This window comes from Odocoileus virginianus, chromosome 33, assembly GCF_023699985.2.
Source record: "Odocoileus virginianus isolate 20LAN1187 ecotype Illinois chromosome 33, Ovbor_1.2, whole genome shotgun sequence".
Classification (NCBI taxonomy): domain Eukaryota; kingdom Metazoa; phylum Chordata; class Mammalia; order Artiodactyla; family Cervidae; genus Odocoileus; species Odocoileus virginianus.
This window is the reverse complement of record NC_069706.1, coordinates 34828305-34843411: the sequence shown is the minus strand read 5'-3', so window position 1 is coordinate 34843411 and position 15107 is coordinate 34828305. Positions and strand designations below refer to the sequence as shown.

Here is a 15107-nt window from a genome sequence, read left to right as displayed (position 1 = left end):
CTTTTTGATGATAGTCATTCTGACAGGTGTGAGATGATATCTCATTGTGGTTTTTATTTTCATTTCCCTGATGATTAGCAATGTTGAGGATCTTTTCATATGCCTGTTAGCCATCCGCAGTTCCTCTCTGGAAATTGTCTATTCAGTTCTGCCCATTTTTTAATCGGGTTGTTTGTTTGGTGTTGAGTTGTATGATCAGTTTAGATATGTTGAATATTAATTTATTATTGATCACATAATTTGTAAATATTTTCCCCCACTCAGTAGGTTGTCTCTTCATTCATAACAACTTAGACAAACACTCTTTGACATAAATCACAAGGTTTTTTTGGATCCATCTCCTAAAGTAAAGGAAATAAAAGCAAAAATAAACAAATAGAATCTAACTGAGATTGGAACAGTGAGAAAAAAATAATGTGAAGAGATAATGGTTGAGAATTTCCCAGAAATAAAGACACAATAAGGGGCATGGATCTACTGTCTCAAATATCTCAACAAAGCCAAAACAGAAATTTTTGAAAAATCCATACCTAATCACATTTGATTGAAAATATAGGAAAATCAAATGAAAAAATAGAGAAGACAAAAATAACCAGTGCCAGGAAGGAAACAGAGGCTATGGCTACAGGCTCTGCAGACATCAAAAAGGGAATATTACAAACAGCTCCATGCACATAAATTTGACATCTGAGATCTATTTCTGCTTTATTGACTATGCCAAAGCCTTCGGCTGTGTGGATCACAATAAACTGTGGAAAATTCTGAAAGAGATGGGAATACCAGACCACCTGACCTGCCTCTTGAGAAACCTGTATGCAGGTCAGGAAGCAACAGTTAGGACTGGACATGGAACAACAGACTGGTTCCAAATAGGAAAAGGAGTACATCAAGGCTGTATATTGTCACCCTGCTTATTGAACTTATATGCAGAGTACATCATGAGGAACACTGTGCTGGAGAAAGCACAATCTGGAATCAAGATTGCTGGGAGAAATATCAATAACCTCAGATATGCAGATGACACCACCCTTATGGCAGAGAGTGAAGAGGAACTGAAAAGCCTCTTGATGAAAGAACAGAGTGAAAAAGTTGGCTTAAAGCTTAACATTCAGAAAACTAAGATCATGGCATCTGGTCCCATTACTTCATGGCAAATAGAGAGATAAACAGTGGAAACAGTGGCAGACTTTATTTTTTGGGGCTCCCAAATCACTGCAGATGGTGATTGCAGCCATGAAATAAAAAGAAGCTTACTCCTTGGAAGAAAAGTTATGACCAACCTAGACAGCATATTAAAAAGCAGAGACATTACTTTGTCAACAAAGGTCTGTCTAGTCAATGCTATGGTTTTTCCAGTAGTCATGTAAGGATGTGAGAGTTGGACTATAAAGAAAGCTGAGTGCCAAAGAATTGATGCTCTTGAGCTGTGGTGTTGGAGAAGACTCTTGAGAGTTCCTTGGACTGCAAGGAGATGCAATCAGTCCATCCTAAAGGAAATCAGTCCTGAGTGTTCATTGGAAGGACTGATGTTGAAGCTGAAACTCCAATACTTTGGCCACCTGATGAGAAGAGCTGACTCATTTGAAAAGACCCTGATGCTGGGAGAGATTGGGGACAGGAGGAGAAGGGGACAAAAGAGGATGAGATGGTTGGATGGCATCACCGACTCAATAGACACGAGTTTGGGTAGATTCTGGGAGTTGATGATGGATAGGGAGGCCTGGCATGCTGCAGTCCATGGGGTCGCAAAGAGTCGGACACGACTGAGCAACTGAACTGAACTGAACTAATGAATAAACCAATTCATTAAAAAGCACAAACTAGGGACCTCCCTGGCAGTCCAGTGGTTAAGAATTCACCTTCCAATGCAGAGGACATGAGTTGAATCCCTGGTCAGGGAACTAAGTTCCCACGTGCTGGAAGCTTACAGCACAGTCACATAATAAATAAAAATAAATTTTAAAAATCAAGGGACAAAACAGCCAGATCCCAGAATGGATTTGGCTTTGAAAAAACAATTGCATAAACTCTTGCAGGACAACAGAAGAAACTCAATTATAAACTGGATACTAGATGAAAAGAATCTAGTTTTGGTTATCCTGATTTTTAAAGGTTTATACTGAAATATTTGGGGGTGGAACATCATGATGTCTGAAATTCACTCGAAAATACTTCAGTCAGTTCAGTCACTCAGTCATGTCCAACTCTTTGCGACCCCATGAATCGCAGCACACCAGGCCTCCCTGTCTATCACCACTCCCGGAGTTTACTCAAACTCATGCCCATCGAGTTGGTGATGCCATCTAGCCATCTCATCCTCTGTCGTCCCCTTCTCCTCCTGCCCCCAATCCCTCCCAGCATCAGGGTCTTTTCCAATGAGTCAACTCTTCTCATCAGGTGGCCAAAATATTGGAGTTTCAGCTTCAGCATCAGTCCTTCCAGTGAACACCCGGGACTGATCTCCTTTAGGATGGACTGGTTGGATCTCCTTGCAGTCCAAGGGACTCTCAAGAGTCTTCTCCAATACCACAGTTCAAAAGCATCAATTTTTCGGCGCTCAGCTTTCTTCACAGTCCAACTCTCACATCCATACATGACCACTGGAAAAGCCACAGCCTTGACCAGACGGACCTTTGTTGGCAAAGTAATGTCTCTGCTTTTTAATATGCTATCTAGGTTGGTCACAACTTTCCTTCCAAGGAGTAAGCGTCTTTTAATTTCATGGCTGCAGTCACCATCCACAGTGATTTTGGAGCCCCCCCAAAAAAAGTCTGCCACTGTTTCTACTGTGTCCCCATCTATTTCCCATGAGGTGATGGGACCAGATGCCATGATCTTAGTTTTCTGAATGTTAAGCTTTAAGCCAACTTTTTCACTCTGTTCTTTCATCAAGAGGCTTTTCAGTTCCTCTTCACTCTCTGCCATAAGGGTGGTGTCATCTGCATATCTGAAGTTATTGATATTTCTCCCAGCAATCTTGATTCCAGATTGTGCTTTCTCCAGCACAGCGTTCCTCATGATGTACTCTGCATATAAGTTCAATAAGCAGGGTGACAATATACAGCCTTGATGTACTCCTTTTCCTATTTGGAACCAGTCTGTTGTTCCATGTCCAGTTCTAACTGTTGCTTCCTGACCTGCATACAGGTTTCTCAAGAGGCAGGTCAGGTGGTCTGGTATTCCCATCTCTTTCAGAATTTTCCATAGTTTATTGTGATCCACACAGTCGATCCACACTACACTTTGGCGTAGTCAATAAAGCAGAAATAGATGTTTTTCTGGAACTCTTGCTTTTTCAATGGTCCAGCAGATATTGGCAATTTGATCTCTGGTTCCTCTGCCTTTTCTAAAACCAGCTTGAACATCTGGAAGTTCTCGGTTCACGTATTGCTGAAGCCTGGCTTGGAGAATTTTGAGCATTACTGTACTAGCGTGTGAGATGAGCGCAATTGTGCGGTAGTTTGAGCATTCTTTGGGATTGCCTTTCTTAGCGATTGGAATGAAAACGGACCTTTTCCAGTCCTGTGGCCACTGCTGAGTTTTCCAGCAAATTGCTGGCATATTAAGTGCAGCACTTTCACAGCATCATCTTTCAGGATTTGAAATAGCTCAACTGGAATTCCATCACATCTACTAACTTTGTTCGTAGTGATGCTTTCTAAGGCCCACTTGACTTCACATTCCAGGATGGCTGGCTCTAGGTGAGTGATCGTACCATTGTGCTTATCTGGCTCGTGAAGATCTTTTTTGTACAGTTCTTCTGTGTATTCTTGCCACCTCTTCTTAATATCTTCTGCCTCTGTTAGGTCCATACCATTTCTGTCCTTTATCGAACCCATCTGTCACGCGAGTATATGCTCCTCTGTTCTTTGTCTCGTCACAACAAAAATTTGGAGTGACGGACATTAAAGCCCCTTGGCGGGTCACAGCTCTCGGAGGACAGACCGTGTTATAGCTCTCAGGTCTCAAACGGACCGTGTTATAGCTCTTAAATAAATCAGTGTTACAGCTCAGTGTTACAGCTCTATTTATTTAGATAATAGCAGGAAAATCCATCTTTGAGGCATGAGGGCACGTTGACCCAAAGACGCGAAGAGACGATCGCCCCATCGCGCGGGGGAGAGGGAGGGAGCAAAAAGGGGAGAAGAGGGCTTTGGCTCCTCATTTTATATGTTTCTGTCCCTGGGCCTGCCTTACGTAAATTGGGCTTAGGCCGGAGCGTTGTTTGTTTCACCTGAGGTTCTCACTCCAGTCCTCGGACCTTCCTTTGTTCTATTTTCGAGGGCTTTCCCTTCCAGGTCTTTTAGCCACCGCCATTTTGGACTCTTTTTCCCTATTCTAACTACCTAACACATCTTTGCCTGAAATGTTCCCTTGATATCTCTAATTTTCTTGAAGAGATCTCTAGTCTTTCCCATTCTGTTGTTTTCCTCTATTTCTTTGCATTGATCCCCGAGGAAGGCTTTCTTATCTCTCCTGGCTGTTCTTTGGAACTTTGCATTCAAATGGGAATATCTTTCCTTTTCTCCTTTGCTTTTTGGTTCTCTTCTTTTCACAGCTATTTGTAAGGCCTCCTCAGACAACCATTTTGCCTTTTTGCATTTCTTTTCCATGGGGATGGTCTTGATCCCTGTCTCCAATACTTAAGCACATGCAAGTAAAGTAAAGAGTAACATGTTTATATGCTGATGGGAATGTGACGAAAAGAAGACTGTTAAGAGGAAAGATGATTTAGGAGGAAGAGGGAGAAATTGGCTGAGTGATATTCTTGAGTAGGCACAGGGGGATAAGGTGTAGAGATGAAGTGGTAGATGGGAGTGTGAAAAGTTATTGCTTCATTTTATTCAAGAAAGTAGGTTAGGTCATCAGCTGAGTGTGGGAATGCAGAAGGTTTCAGGAGACAGGAGAAATACATGGGCACTAGGGCGGTGGCTCAAACTTCGTGCACATCAGAATCACCTGGAGGACTTCTTGAAACAGACTGAGCTCCTTCCTGTGTGTGGGTGCTCAGTCGATCAGTCATGTCCGACTCTTTGCGACCCCCTGGGCTGTAGCTCACCGGATACTAGAGTGGGTTGCCATCTCCTCCTCCAGGGGATCTTCCAGACCCAGGAATGGAACCCGCATCTCCTGCATTGGCAGGATTCTTTTACCACGAGTCAGCTGGGAAGCCTGAGCTCCTCCTGATTCTGGTGGTCCCGATTCCAGGAGTCCTGGTTCTGTAGGTCTGGGGCAGGGCCTGAGAAGCTGTATATCTAACAAGCTGCAGGTGATGCTGATGCTGCCAGCCTGGGGATCACTTTCTGAGAACCACTGTGATTGCTGTGCAGCAGTAGGGCCCCCTTGAAGTATGTGGTCAGACTCTAAAGTGAGAACAGTCAGTGAGAAAGTTCAGAGAGAACTTTTTCTCCAAGCGTGTTCTGATGAACAGGTGCGGTTGCAAGAGGCAGAAGGTTGCATGAGCCAGAGATGATCACCGAGATCATCAGAGAGCTGGCTGCTTCTTATCTGTATGTGTGCGTATGCTTAGTCACCAGTCGTGTCTGACTCTTTGCGACCCCACAGACTGTAGCTCGCCAGGCTCCTCTGTTCATGGGGATTCTCCAGGCAAGAACACTGGAGTGGGTTGCCATGCCCTCCTCCAGGGAATCTTCTCAACCCAGGGATCGAACCCAGGTCTCCTGCATTGCAGGTGGATTGTTTACCTTCTGAGCCACCAGGAAAGCCCTTTTATCTCTGGGCCAAGCCCAAATGAAACTGCCTCAGAAGCATCTTTCCTGACCATCTAATCTGACTATCTTCCTCCTCCTCACCATCTTGCACTTTCACTTTACTTTTTCTGGCAGAAAAATTTTCATTCTTCAGAATCTTAGGTAAATTTATTTTGTTACCTGTTTCTGAGTCTTTTCACTGGAGTGTATGCACCACAAAACAGGAATCTTTTGTTGTTGTTGTTGGTCACTGCTATGTTCCTAGAACCTAGAAGAATGCCTGGACACCACAGGTGCTATTTACTCATGAAAAGTAGAGAGAAAGAAAGAAACAAAGGAAGGGTGAGAGGAAAAGAGAGAGAGAGCCAAGGAAACACAAGAAACTAAACGATAGTATTTGTTTTGACTACGAAGATGAAAATATTTATATAATTATAAACACAGATTACTAAGTCTAAGAGGCTGGGATGATTAGATAGCATCACTGACTCAATGGACATGAATCTGAATTTGCAAACTCTGGGAGATAATAGAGGTCAGAGGAGCCTGGCATGCTGTAGTGCATGCAGGTTGCAGAGTCAGGTACAACTTAGCAACTGAACAATAACAACACAAAATTAATGTAAATACATTAGAAAGATGGGAAGGAGGAGCTAGCTAGTTGCATCTTCTTTTCCTGAAGACAATGCTTCCCAAATTCCCTGTTTGGACCACGAGTAGGTTGTGGTCATTGGAACTTGGGCAGTGAAGATGCACACCATTTTCATGCCTGGCTTCAAAACATCTCAGGCAATCCTTCATTCTCTGTCTCTGTCTCTCTCAGCTCACCAGTGCGCGGAGTGCAGAGGACCCAGTAGTGACCTCTGGGGAGGCCCTAGGGGACAGTGGAGTTGTAGGATGAAAGGGACCTGGGTTCCCATGTGGCAGCTTGGAGGACAGCAGTGTAAAAGCCTGCTCCCGGACACTGGCGGGACTTCAGGTGAGTTGAAAATAAACTTTTATTGTGTCAAACAGCCACTGAAATTCCAGGGCTATTTTTATTACTGAGAAAAATAGAAATGTCAAAACGTGATTTATTAGTAATTACTAGTGTTTCCATTTATGTTCAATCAGGAGAAAAAGAAATCACATGTTAATCTGAATAGGGAAAGTTAATGTAAAGAATTATTCACTGTAACAGAGTAAAGAGAGTTCTAAAGAACAGTAGTGAGTTCTGGAATAATTCTTCACCTTACTAATTCGCTCTAAAGTGGTATCCCTTCTGCTATGTATTCCATCCACTGAGTATTCTTAAAGAATATTTCCATTTGCAAGCTAGCTAGTGAGTTCTTTGTAGGGTGTAAAGAATGCAAAGTAACATACATGCTAATCAAAATAAAATTGACTCCAGGAGGGATCTGAGTGTCTGTTCCCACATGGCAACAAAACAGCAGGAAAAAATGGAGTGAAGAAACACTGGCTGGCACTGCACTCCCCCACCTGATGTCAGTAGGGCAAAGTGTGGACCTGAACTTGCACCTTCATCTGGAGGCAACAAGGCCATGAGAACTGGTACTCCACTTACACCAGGGTGGCACTGGCAAAGCCCAAAGGAATGACACATAGCATTTGTAATATCCACAATTTAATTTTTCAAAAATGTGAATACATATAAAAAAAGAATATCCTGTGAGTGCTCACTGAGCTTCTTGACAGTGAGTTCCTTGAAGATGAAGACTTGGTCCACCTTTGAAATTCCAGTGTCTACCTCAATAACTAGCACACTGCTACCTACAAAACTTTTTTCCTATATGCCAAATTGTAATTTATTAATTTCCAAGGATAAACATGTTTCCAAGACTTACAAAGGTGTGTATAATTTGGGGCACCATTTTCTTGATTTTAAATAAGGCCATTCCTTTAGTTAGGGCTTGGAGAATTGAACACTTTCCATTTAAGCATTCACCTCTAGATCCCCAGAATCTATGCTAACTTGCAAATTAAATTATTTTTTCCTATATTGTCCCAGCTTTTCTCCCAGGACTTCCTTCTGGTTTTTGGAGACTTTTTTATTATGGCCTCTGGATCTCTAACTCTGCTCTTTGACCTTCCTTCTTTTGAAAAGGAGGGAACAAATCCCGAGGTGTAAAATAACATGTTTTCATCCATCTCAGTGGCAGAGCTGGCCTGCTTCTTCCTGTCTGAGTCCGTTGCCAAAAGATCCCAACACCACCCCCCAACCTCCAACCCTCAGCGTAGCAGAGCCTCCCGCCTGGAAGCCATGCATTCTTTTATACACCCTTAACTCAACCTTTCCTAGTGCACACGGCTTGTCCCAGGGGATTGAAGGGGCTCATCTCTCAAGTGGTACTCTTACTACACTTCACGTGACTCTGCGCCTGCCTTGTTCACTTACAAGTTGAGCACTCATGAGTCAGGGCTGTGTGTTTTCACCATTTTATTCCCAAAGCACATGATGCTTACCCCGCAGTCCTTGAAAAGTGCTGGTTGAACTGGTGTCATCAAGGTGAAGAGAACCAAGAAAGGCAGAGTTGGAGCTGGGAAGTCTGTTGATGGCTGTTTGATAGGGGAATAATTTCTTTTAGGAAAATAACAGAAAAGGAGGTTGTGTGTGACAGGCAAGGGAGTCTAGTTTCAAAGCAAACAACAACCCCCAAAAATCAGAATCAAAAAGAAAAAAAAATGCAAAGGGAGGCAGCAAAGATGCCAAACCCACAGGAACCAGCCATAAATTAACCACTGTGTTAGTCAGGGTTCTCCAGAGAATAAGGGGATGGGGTTGGTGGGAGAGAACATATTTATTTTGAGGAATTAGCTCACAATATGTGGGGACTGGTAAGTCTTGAATCTGTAGGCTAGGCCAGCAGACTGGAAATTCAGGAAAGGGCTGATGTTGCAGTTTTGAGTCTGAAATCTGCTGGGCAACAGGCTGGAACTCAGGAGTGTTTCTATGTAATTAAATTCTTGATGAGAATTCCTTCTTCTCCGGAAACCTCAGTCTTTTCTCTTAAGACCTTCAGTCGCTTGGATGAAGGCCATCCACATCATGGAAGCTAATGTGCTTTATTCAAAATTGAATACTCTTTCTACCTTATATACACCTTCACAGTGTAGGGAGGCATTTTTGTTTTTACCTCTACCCTCTTATGTTTTATATGACATGGGAGCCCTCACAAGGAAATGAAGACCCAATGAAATGGACAAATCTATGTGCTTTTTATAGCAGGCAGAAGAAAAAGAGGCAACTGAGGAAAAGTGACTAAGCTGTGGGGAGGCTAAGGAAAGATAGAAATTATTTTAATAAGGTCTGTTTTACAGAATTCTCTAGCTCTACATCCTGTAAATGGAACTCTGCTTTATGGAGAACTCTGCATAGCATTTCTCACTGCTCAATATACTTACTTTCTTATTTATTAATTTATTATCTAGCTCACCCTTTGCCCCACAGCGCCTTGAAAACAATAAAAAAAAATATGTCTTATTTGTATTCACTGCTACATCTCCAGTTTCAAGAACAGTGTGTGCCACACAGAAGGCACTCAATAAACACTGGTTGAATGAAAGACTTTGCTCCCTTCATAAGTAGTATGATTCAAATTGTTTGTGAAAATGAAACAATTCTAGCGATGGCTGATGAGCATTGTCCTGTGAAAGATTCCTCTGTGTCAAGAACAATGAGAACCAGGAATTTCTGAGGTAAAATCAAGTGTAACTTAAAAAAAAAAAAAGTTGGCTAGTGGAGCAATGGAAAAAGCATCAGCTTCAGCAACAGCGGACTCAGACTGGAATCTGGCTCTGTCGCTTGCCAGCTGTGTGCCGTGAGCAAGGCTCAATCTCTCTCGAGTTTCCACTTCCTCATCTGTATAGTATCTGGGGATATTATTACAAGGATGGTTAATGAGGGTTTGGCCAGTGTATAGATGAAAATGCTTGGAATGAGTTTGTGCTTAAAAAAAAAAATACCACAAGGCCATGGAAGGTTTTGCAGATCAAGCATCTCCACAGAACTTTCTCTCTCTACATCCCCCTCCAATTTAAATTTCATATTATAATCATACCTGATTTTTAAAAAGGCATCCATCTTCTCTAACTGGTTTTCTCCTCAAGCAGCAGCACTTAGTTTTACTTTATTGATATGATTCACATACTGTAAAATTCACCCTTTAAAACTGTACAATTCAGTGGTTTTCATTACATCCACAAGGCTGTGAAACCATCATAACTCTGTAATTCCAGGACATTTTCATCATCCAGCACAGCCATTAGCAGTCACTCCCCATTTCCCCCTCTGCTCAGCCCCCAGCAAACAGCTAATCTGCTTTCTGTCTCTATGAATTTGCCTAGTGTAGACATCTCACAGATACACCCAGATGATATGTGGCCTGCCAGGTCTGAGTTCCTTCACTTATCATGATGTTTTCAAGGTTATCCATGTGATAGCATAGATCAGTACCTCATTCCTTTTTACAACTGGATAATACTCCATTGTATGGATATGCCACATTGCTTTATCTGGTCTTTAGTTTATGAATATTTGGGTTGCTTTCTATTTGGGGGCGATTATGAGTGATGCTGCCATAAACATCTGTGTACAAGTTTTTGTGTAAACATACAGTTTTCAGTTCTCTTAGGTATGTATTTAGGAGTGGAATTTTTAGGTCCTATCTAACTTTCATTTATAAATATAGTAACTCTATATTTAACTTTCAGAGGAACCACCAATCTGTTTCCCACAGCAACTGCACAATTTTACATCCCTACCTGCAATGTATGAGGGTTCCAATGTCTCCAAATCCTCATCAAGCTTTTTTTTTATTAGTTTATCATCATTTTGCCTCACATTAATATCGCAGCAGACCTAAAAACTACTTAAATTAAAACAGAAAATTTCTATATGACACTCATATATTCAAAAAATTACCCCAAGGTCATTTTCTAATTATTCTTGGCAGAGAATATTCAGTATTACAGCTGCCTTAGCTAGGGAGGGATAATGCTCTATCACATAATTTCTTACAGAAACCCGGGACAAAAAATCGCTTTGGAACAAATTCCTGTCAGAGAGCTGCCTGAAGTAGGCACAAGAGTAACATCTGAAGAGCTCTTTATCTACGTCTCTCGCCTCTGTCACGGTTCCACCTGCAAGCCGCCTAGCATTGTTGGAATCTGCCCCCACCCCCTCGTCCCCGTGTGCGCAGGCGCAAACTTCTCAGCTCGGCCTCCTCCCTCAGGCTCCGCCCCCAGGCCCGCCCTCCGCCGACACGCCCCCCACCTTCGCGCTCTGGGGCTCAGGGGAGGGGAGAAGAATGTTCAAGAGGATGTGCGGCCAATGCACGAGCGTCTCGGAAGCGTCGCTCCGCACTGGTAGAGTAAGTCTGATGACGTAGCCACTCTCCAATCGGCATCCCGGGGGCGGGACTAAAGTCGGGCAGGGCAGGGCCGGAGGAGGAGCCCGCCGGGTGGAAGCACGTGATCACGGTCTGGAGCCGGAAGCCAGGTCGGCTGCAAGCGCTCCCAGCACCTAGAGCTGCGATGGTGAGTGAGGACGCATGCGCAGAGTTACGCTAGGCGCCGGGGGTACCTTGCCCCTGTCCCCCAATCTCTTTGGTTGCCGCGCCCTGAGTGTGCCCTCCGGCCTCACCTTCTATTCTCCCCGGGACTGGGAGGGAATGGAGAAGGGAGGGGTGGCGACGTAGAAGGCCAAGGAGAAGTCGCTGGGAGGGTGTGTAGAGGCTGGGGACTGGTCTGAGGGGGAGGCGCAGGCCACAGGTGGGTTTGGGGAGGGGGCCCGTAGGGTAGCAAAGGGGACGTGTGTAAAGCTAGTGGAGCCCCGGGCGGAGGAGAGGACTGACGGAGGCTCAGGAGGATCAGTGTTGAAAGGCTGTGTAGATGGAAGAGGGTCTGGAAGGGCCCTGGCTGGGTAAAGAGGCTTGGAGCCGGGGCAGGGGGCACTGTCAAGAGAGAGACTCGGGTTTCCCAAGGGCCGTCCTTTCGGCCTACTCCTCACTAATTGCATCTTTACCCACTAGACTTCGGCACTGACCCAGGGGCTGGAGCGAATCCCCGACCAGCTTGGCTACCTGGTGCTGAGTGAAGGCGCGGTGCTGGCGGTGCGTTCTGGAGACGGGAGGGGCGTGCTCCAAGTTCACATGACCCTGGGATGCCTTCTAATGTTGCCGTTTGGCCCGATTTGTCTCTGTTCTTGATCTTTACCTGGTATCACGCCTGGCATGTAGGATTAAATCAATTAGCCAATCTCTGGACTCTTAGTCTTGTAACTGTCCTGAAGAGGTTTACTGACTTTACCAAAGTCAGGCTAGTTACAGGTTTGTTGATAACTGACAATACCCAAGTTACTCTTGAGTATGTCTTTATTTGGTATTTATTGAAGAGGCTTGGTATTTTGTTCTGTAGTACAATACAGTGTCAGCTCTAGAAGTTTTCAATCTAGTTAGAGAGACAAGGCTTAAGGCTAAAAGTTCAAAGTAGTGCATGTGGTTAACGCAGCTGAAGGAGTCCAGAAAGTGAAGGATTCAGCCCTTCATACTGTAACTTGTGTTTTGGCAAGGAACCTTCCTTGGATGAGGTAAGAATTCATCTGGGCTTAAAAGATGGATAGATGGCAGAAAAGAAAGAATATTCAGGGTTGGGAGGTGGACGTGTTTGCAGGAGTGTAACACCAGCCTGTCTGAATTGGTGATGGGGTTATGTTGAAAAGATTTGGAAACATTTGGGGGAAGAAGAGGAGGATATGGTAGGGAAAGGTCCGATTGAAGGACTTTCACGGCTGGGTTAACACATTTGGATTAACCTTGGGGGTAATAGGTTTGAAGGGTTTTTGAACAGAAACAAGCTGATGAAGTGATTGAGTGGCATTGTTCTGTTAGGTGTAAAGGTAAGCCAGAAGGGGCGGGATTCAAAAGCAGGGATGCTGTTGCCGAAGTCTAGGTATGAAACCTCTGGTTGCAACGAGGAGCAAGGAGAGAAGGGGTTTTTAAACGAAGGATTGTCTTAGTAATGACTTAATGTTAGTCACTCAGTCGTGTCCAATTCTGTGCAACCCCATGGACTGTAGCCCACCAGGCTCCTCTGTCCATGGGATTCTCCAGGCAAGAATACTGGAGTGGGTTGCCATTCCCTTCTCCAGGGGATCTTCCCAACCCAGGGATCGAACCCTGGCCTCCTGCATTGCAGGCAGATTCTTTACCATCCGAGCCACCTAGGAAGCCCTTGTAATGACTAGAGCTCGGGAATAAAGGGGACACTTTTCCATCCTGTCCAACTTTGAATGCAAGCCTAGACCAGCAGGGTCTAGTTAAGTGCCTTAACCAGCAGGGACTTAAGGAAGGAAGCTGATTGGGGAGGGGGAGAGGTAAGGGGGATTTTGATAGTCCAGCTTTAAACACTTGAGTTTGATATAGAATAGGGTAAACTATAGGAGTTGGTGATGGACAGGGAGGCCTGGCATGCTGCGGTCCATGGGGTTGCAAAGAGACACAACTGAATGACTGAACTGAATAGCAGTTAGATAATGCCAGGAGCTAGTCTGAGCATCTTGCCAGTACTCTTGTGACACTCCCAAGCACGTAAGATAGGTACCGATGTACCCAATTTACAGATGAGGAAACAGAGGTATAGAATCCAGCAGGAGGGCCATATTGAGGAGGTAAGAAGTTGAGCTCAAAAAAAAAAAAAGTTGAGCTCATTATCAGAAAAGAGGAAGCCCAGGCCACTGTGACATCATTACTCAAGGGCCAAGTAGTCCGAAGGGGTTCAGAGACAAAAGGGATGTTTACGTGTCAGGTTCTGCAGACAGGGTGACAAATGGGAAACAGGAAAAGACGGGGCCTGGGACTCTCGCTGTGGTGGTTGGGCACTGATATGTGAGAATGTGGTTTTTTTCAAATAAGTGGAGACAGGGAGAGAAACCGAGATTCAGGGATTGGGGAAACAGGGTCAGTGAAGAAATGGATGCGAGTTCCTGCTTCCTCGGGGAAGCCCAGTATTTTAAGGATGACAAACAAGATGGCATCAAGAGGGGCAACAGTGTCATAGGAGAGTTTAGGTTTTTCCAAAACTAGGGGTGATGTACGGAGAAGGTAATGGCACCCCACTCCAGCACTCTTGCCTGGAAAATCCCATGGACGGAGGAGCCTGGTAGGCTGCAGTCCATGGGGTTGCTAAGAGTCAGACACGACTGAGCGACTTCACTTTCATGCACTGGAGAAGGAAATGGCAACCCACTCCAGTATTCTTGCCTGGAGAATCCCAGGGATGGGGGAGCCTGGTGAAGCTGCTGTCTGTGAGGTCGCAGAGTCGGACACGACTGAAGTGACTTAGCAGTAGCAGGGGTATGTAGGAGTGTTGGAAAGTCGAGACAGGTTACACATGCTAGCACCAAAGTGTTCTTGGAATTGCCTCCCAGTCCTGTTCCCTGATTGCTGCCGCCCTCCCTCTGTGTGCAGTCATCTGGGGATCTGGAGAATGACGAGCAGGCCGCCAGCACCATCTCTGAGCTCGTCAGCACGGCCTGCGGCTTCCGGCTGCATCAAGGCATGAGTGTACCCTTCAAGCGTCTGTCGGGTGAGCCACGGCCTCTGGTTGGGGGGGGGGGGTGCTGCTCCCCAAGGCCACTCTTCTGGGGGAAAGACACCTGTCCTCTACCAGCTGCCCATCATCTCCTCTGGAATCCTTGTCTTCCCCTTGGTATTTACCCCTGTATCAGAACTATGAGAAGAGCAAGAGAAAGGAGGGAATTTAATGGAGATCTTCCATCTTCTAATGTTTGAGCTTTGAACTGTTGAATTCCTTTGGCTTTGGATCCTAGCCAGTTTGTGTGCGACCCCTACGGAGGCCCCCACAACCCACTAACTCTCTCCTCCCTTCCCTCTCCCGGGGTGGGGGAAGGTGCATCTTCCCTCCAGTGGTCTTTGGAGAACACACGCTGCTGGTGACAGTCTCGGGACAGAGGGTGTTTGTGGTGAAGAGGCAGAACCGAGGTCGGGAGCCCATTGACGTGTGAGCCTGCCCAAGGGCGAGGGGCAGAGGAGGAGCCTCTGTGACAAGAAAGATGGGAACCTCCGCGGCCTGTCTCTTGGTGCCACTAGAACTAAAGCTGTCTGCTCACCCGCTTCCCCACCCCGACCTGGAAGGGCAGAGGCTCGGGAACTTTGTACTCTGTTAAGGAGAGTGAAGGTGAGAGGACCTCCCTTCTTCTCACCCTCCCTAATAAACATGAGTGTGATGTTCCTGGGCCCGGGGATGTGTTGTGTGTATTGGGGGAGGAGGGTCATACCCCATGTGTCTTTCAGCTTCCTGGGCCTCAGTCCAGAGGAGTGGGGTGGACAGAGAAAACTGGGAATCAGAAGAAAAAAAAAATGGGTAGGAAGGGAGCTA

The 15107-nt window shown here is 45.3% G+C and overlaps 1 protein-coding gene across 1 annotated transcript; it reads left to right on the top strand.

Moving 5' to 3' along the window:
• The first annotated feature begins 11137 nt into the window (after positions 1-11137).
• On the top strand, positions 11138-14959 carry LAMTOR4 (late endosomal/lysosomal adaptor, MAPK and MTOR activator 4). Its single transcript, XM_020909539.2, has 4 exons — positions 11138-11246; positions 11741-11821; positions 14177-14294; positions 14636-14959. Exons 1-4 carry the CDS (start codon positions 11244-11246, stop codon positions 14731-14733), a joined length of 300 nt encoding a protein of 99 aa, XP_020765198.1. The 5' UTR covers positions 11138-11243; the 3' UTR covers positions 14734-14959.
• Positions 14960-15107: the final 148 nt, after the last annotated feature.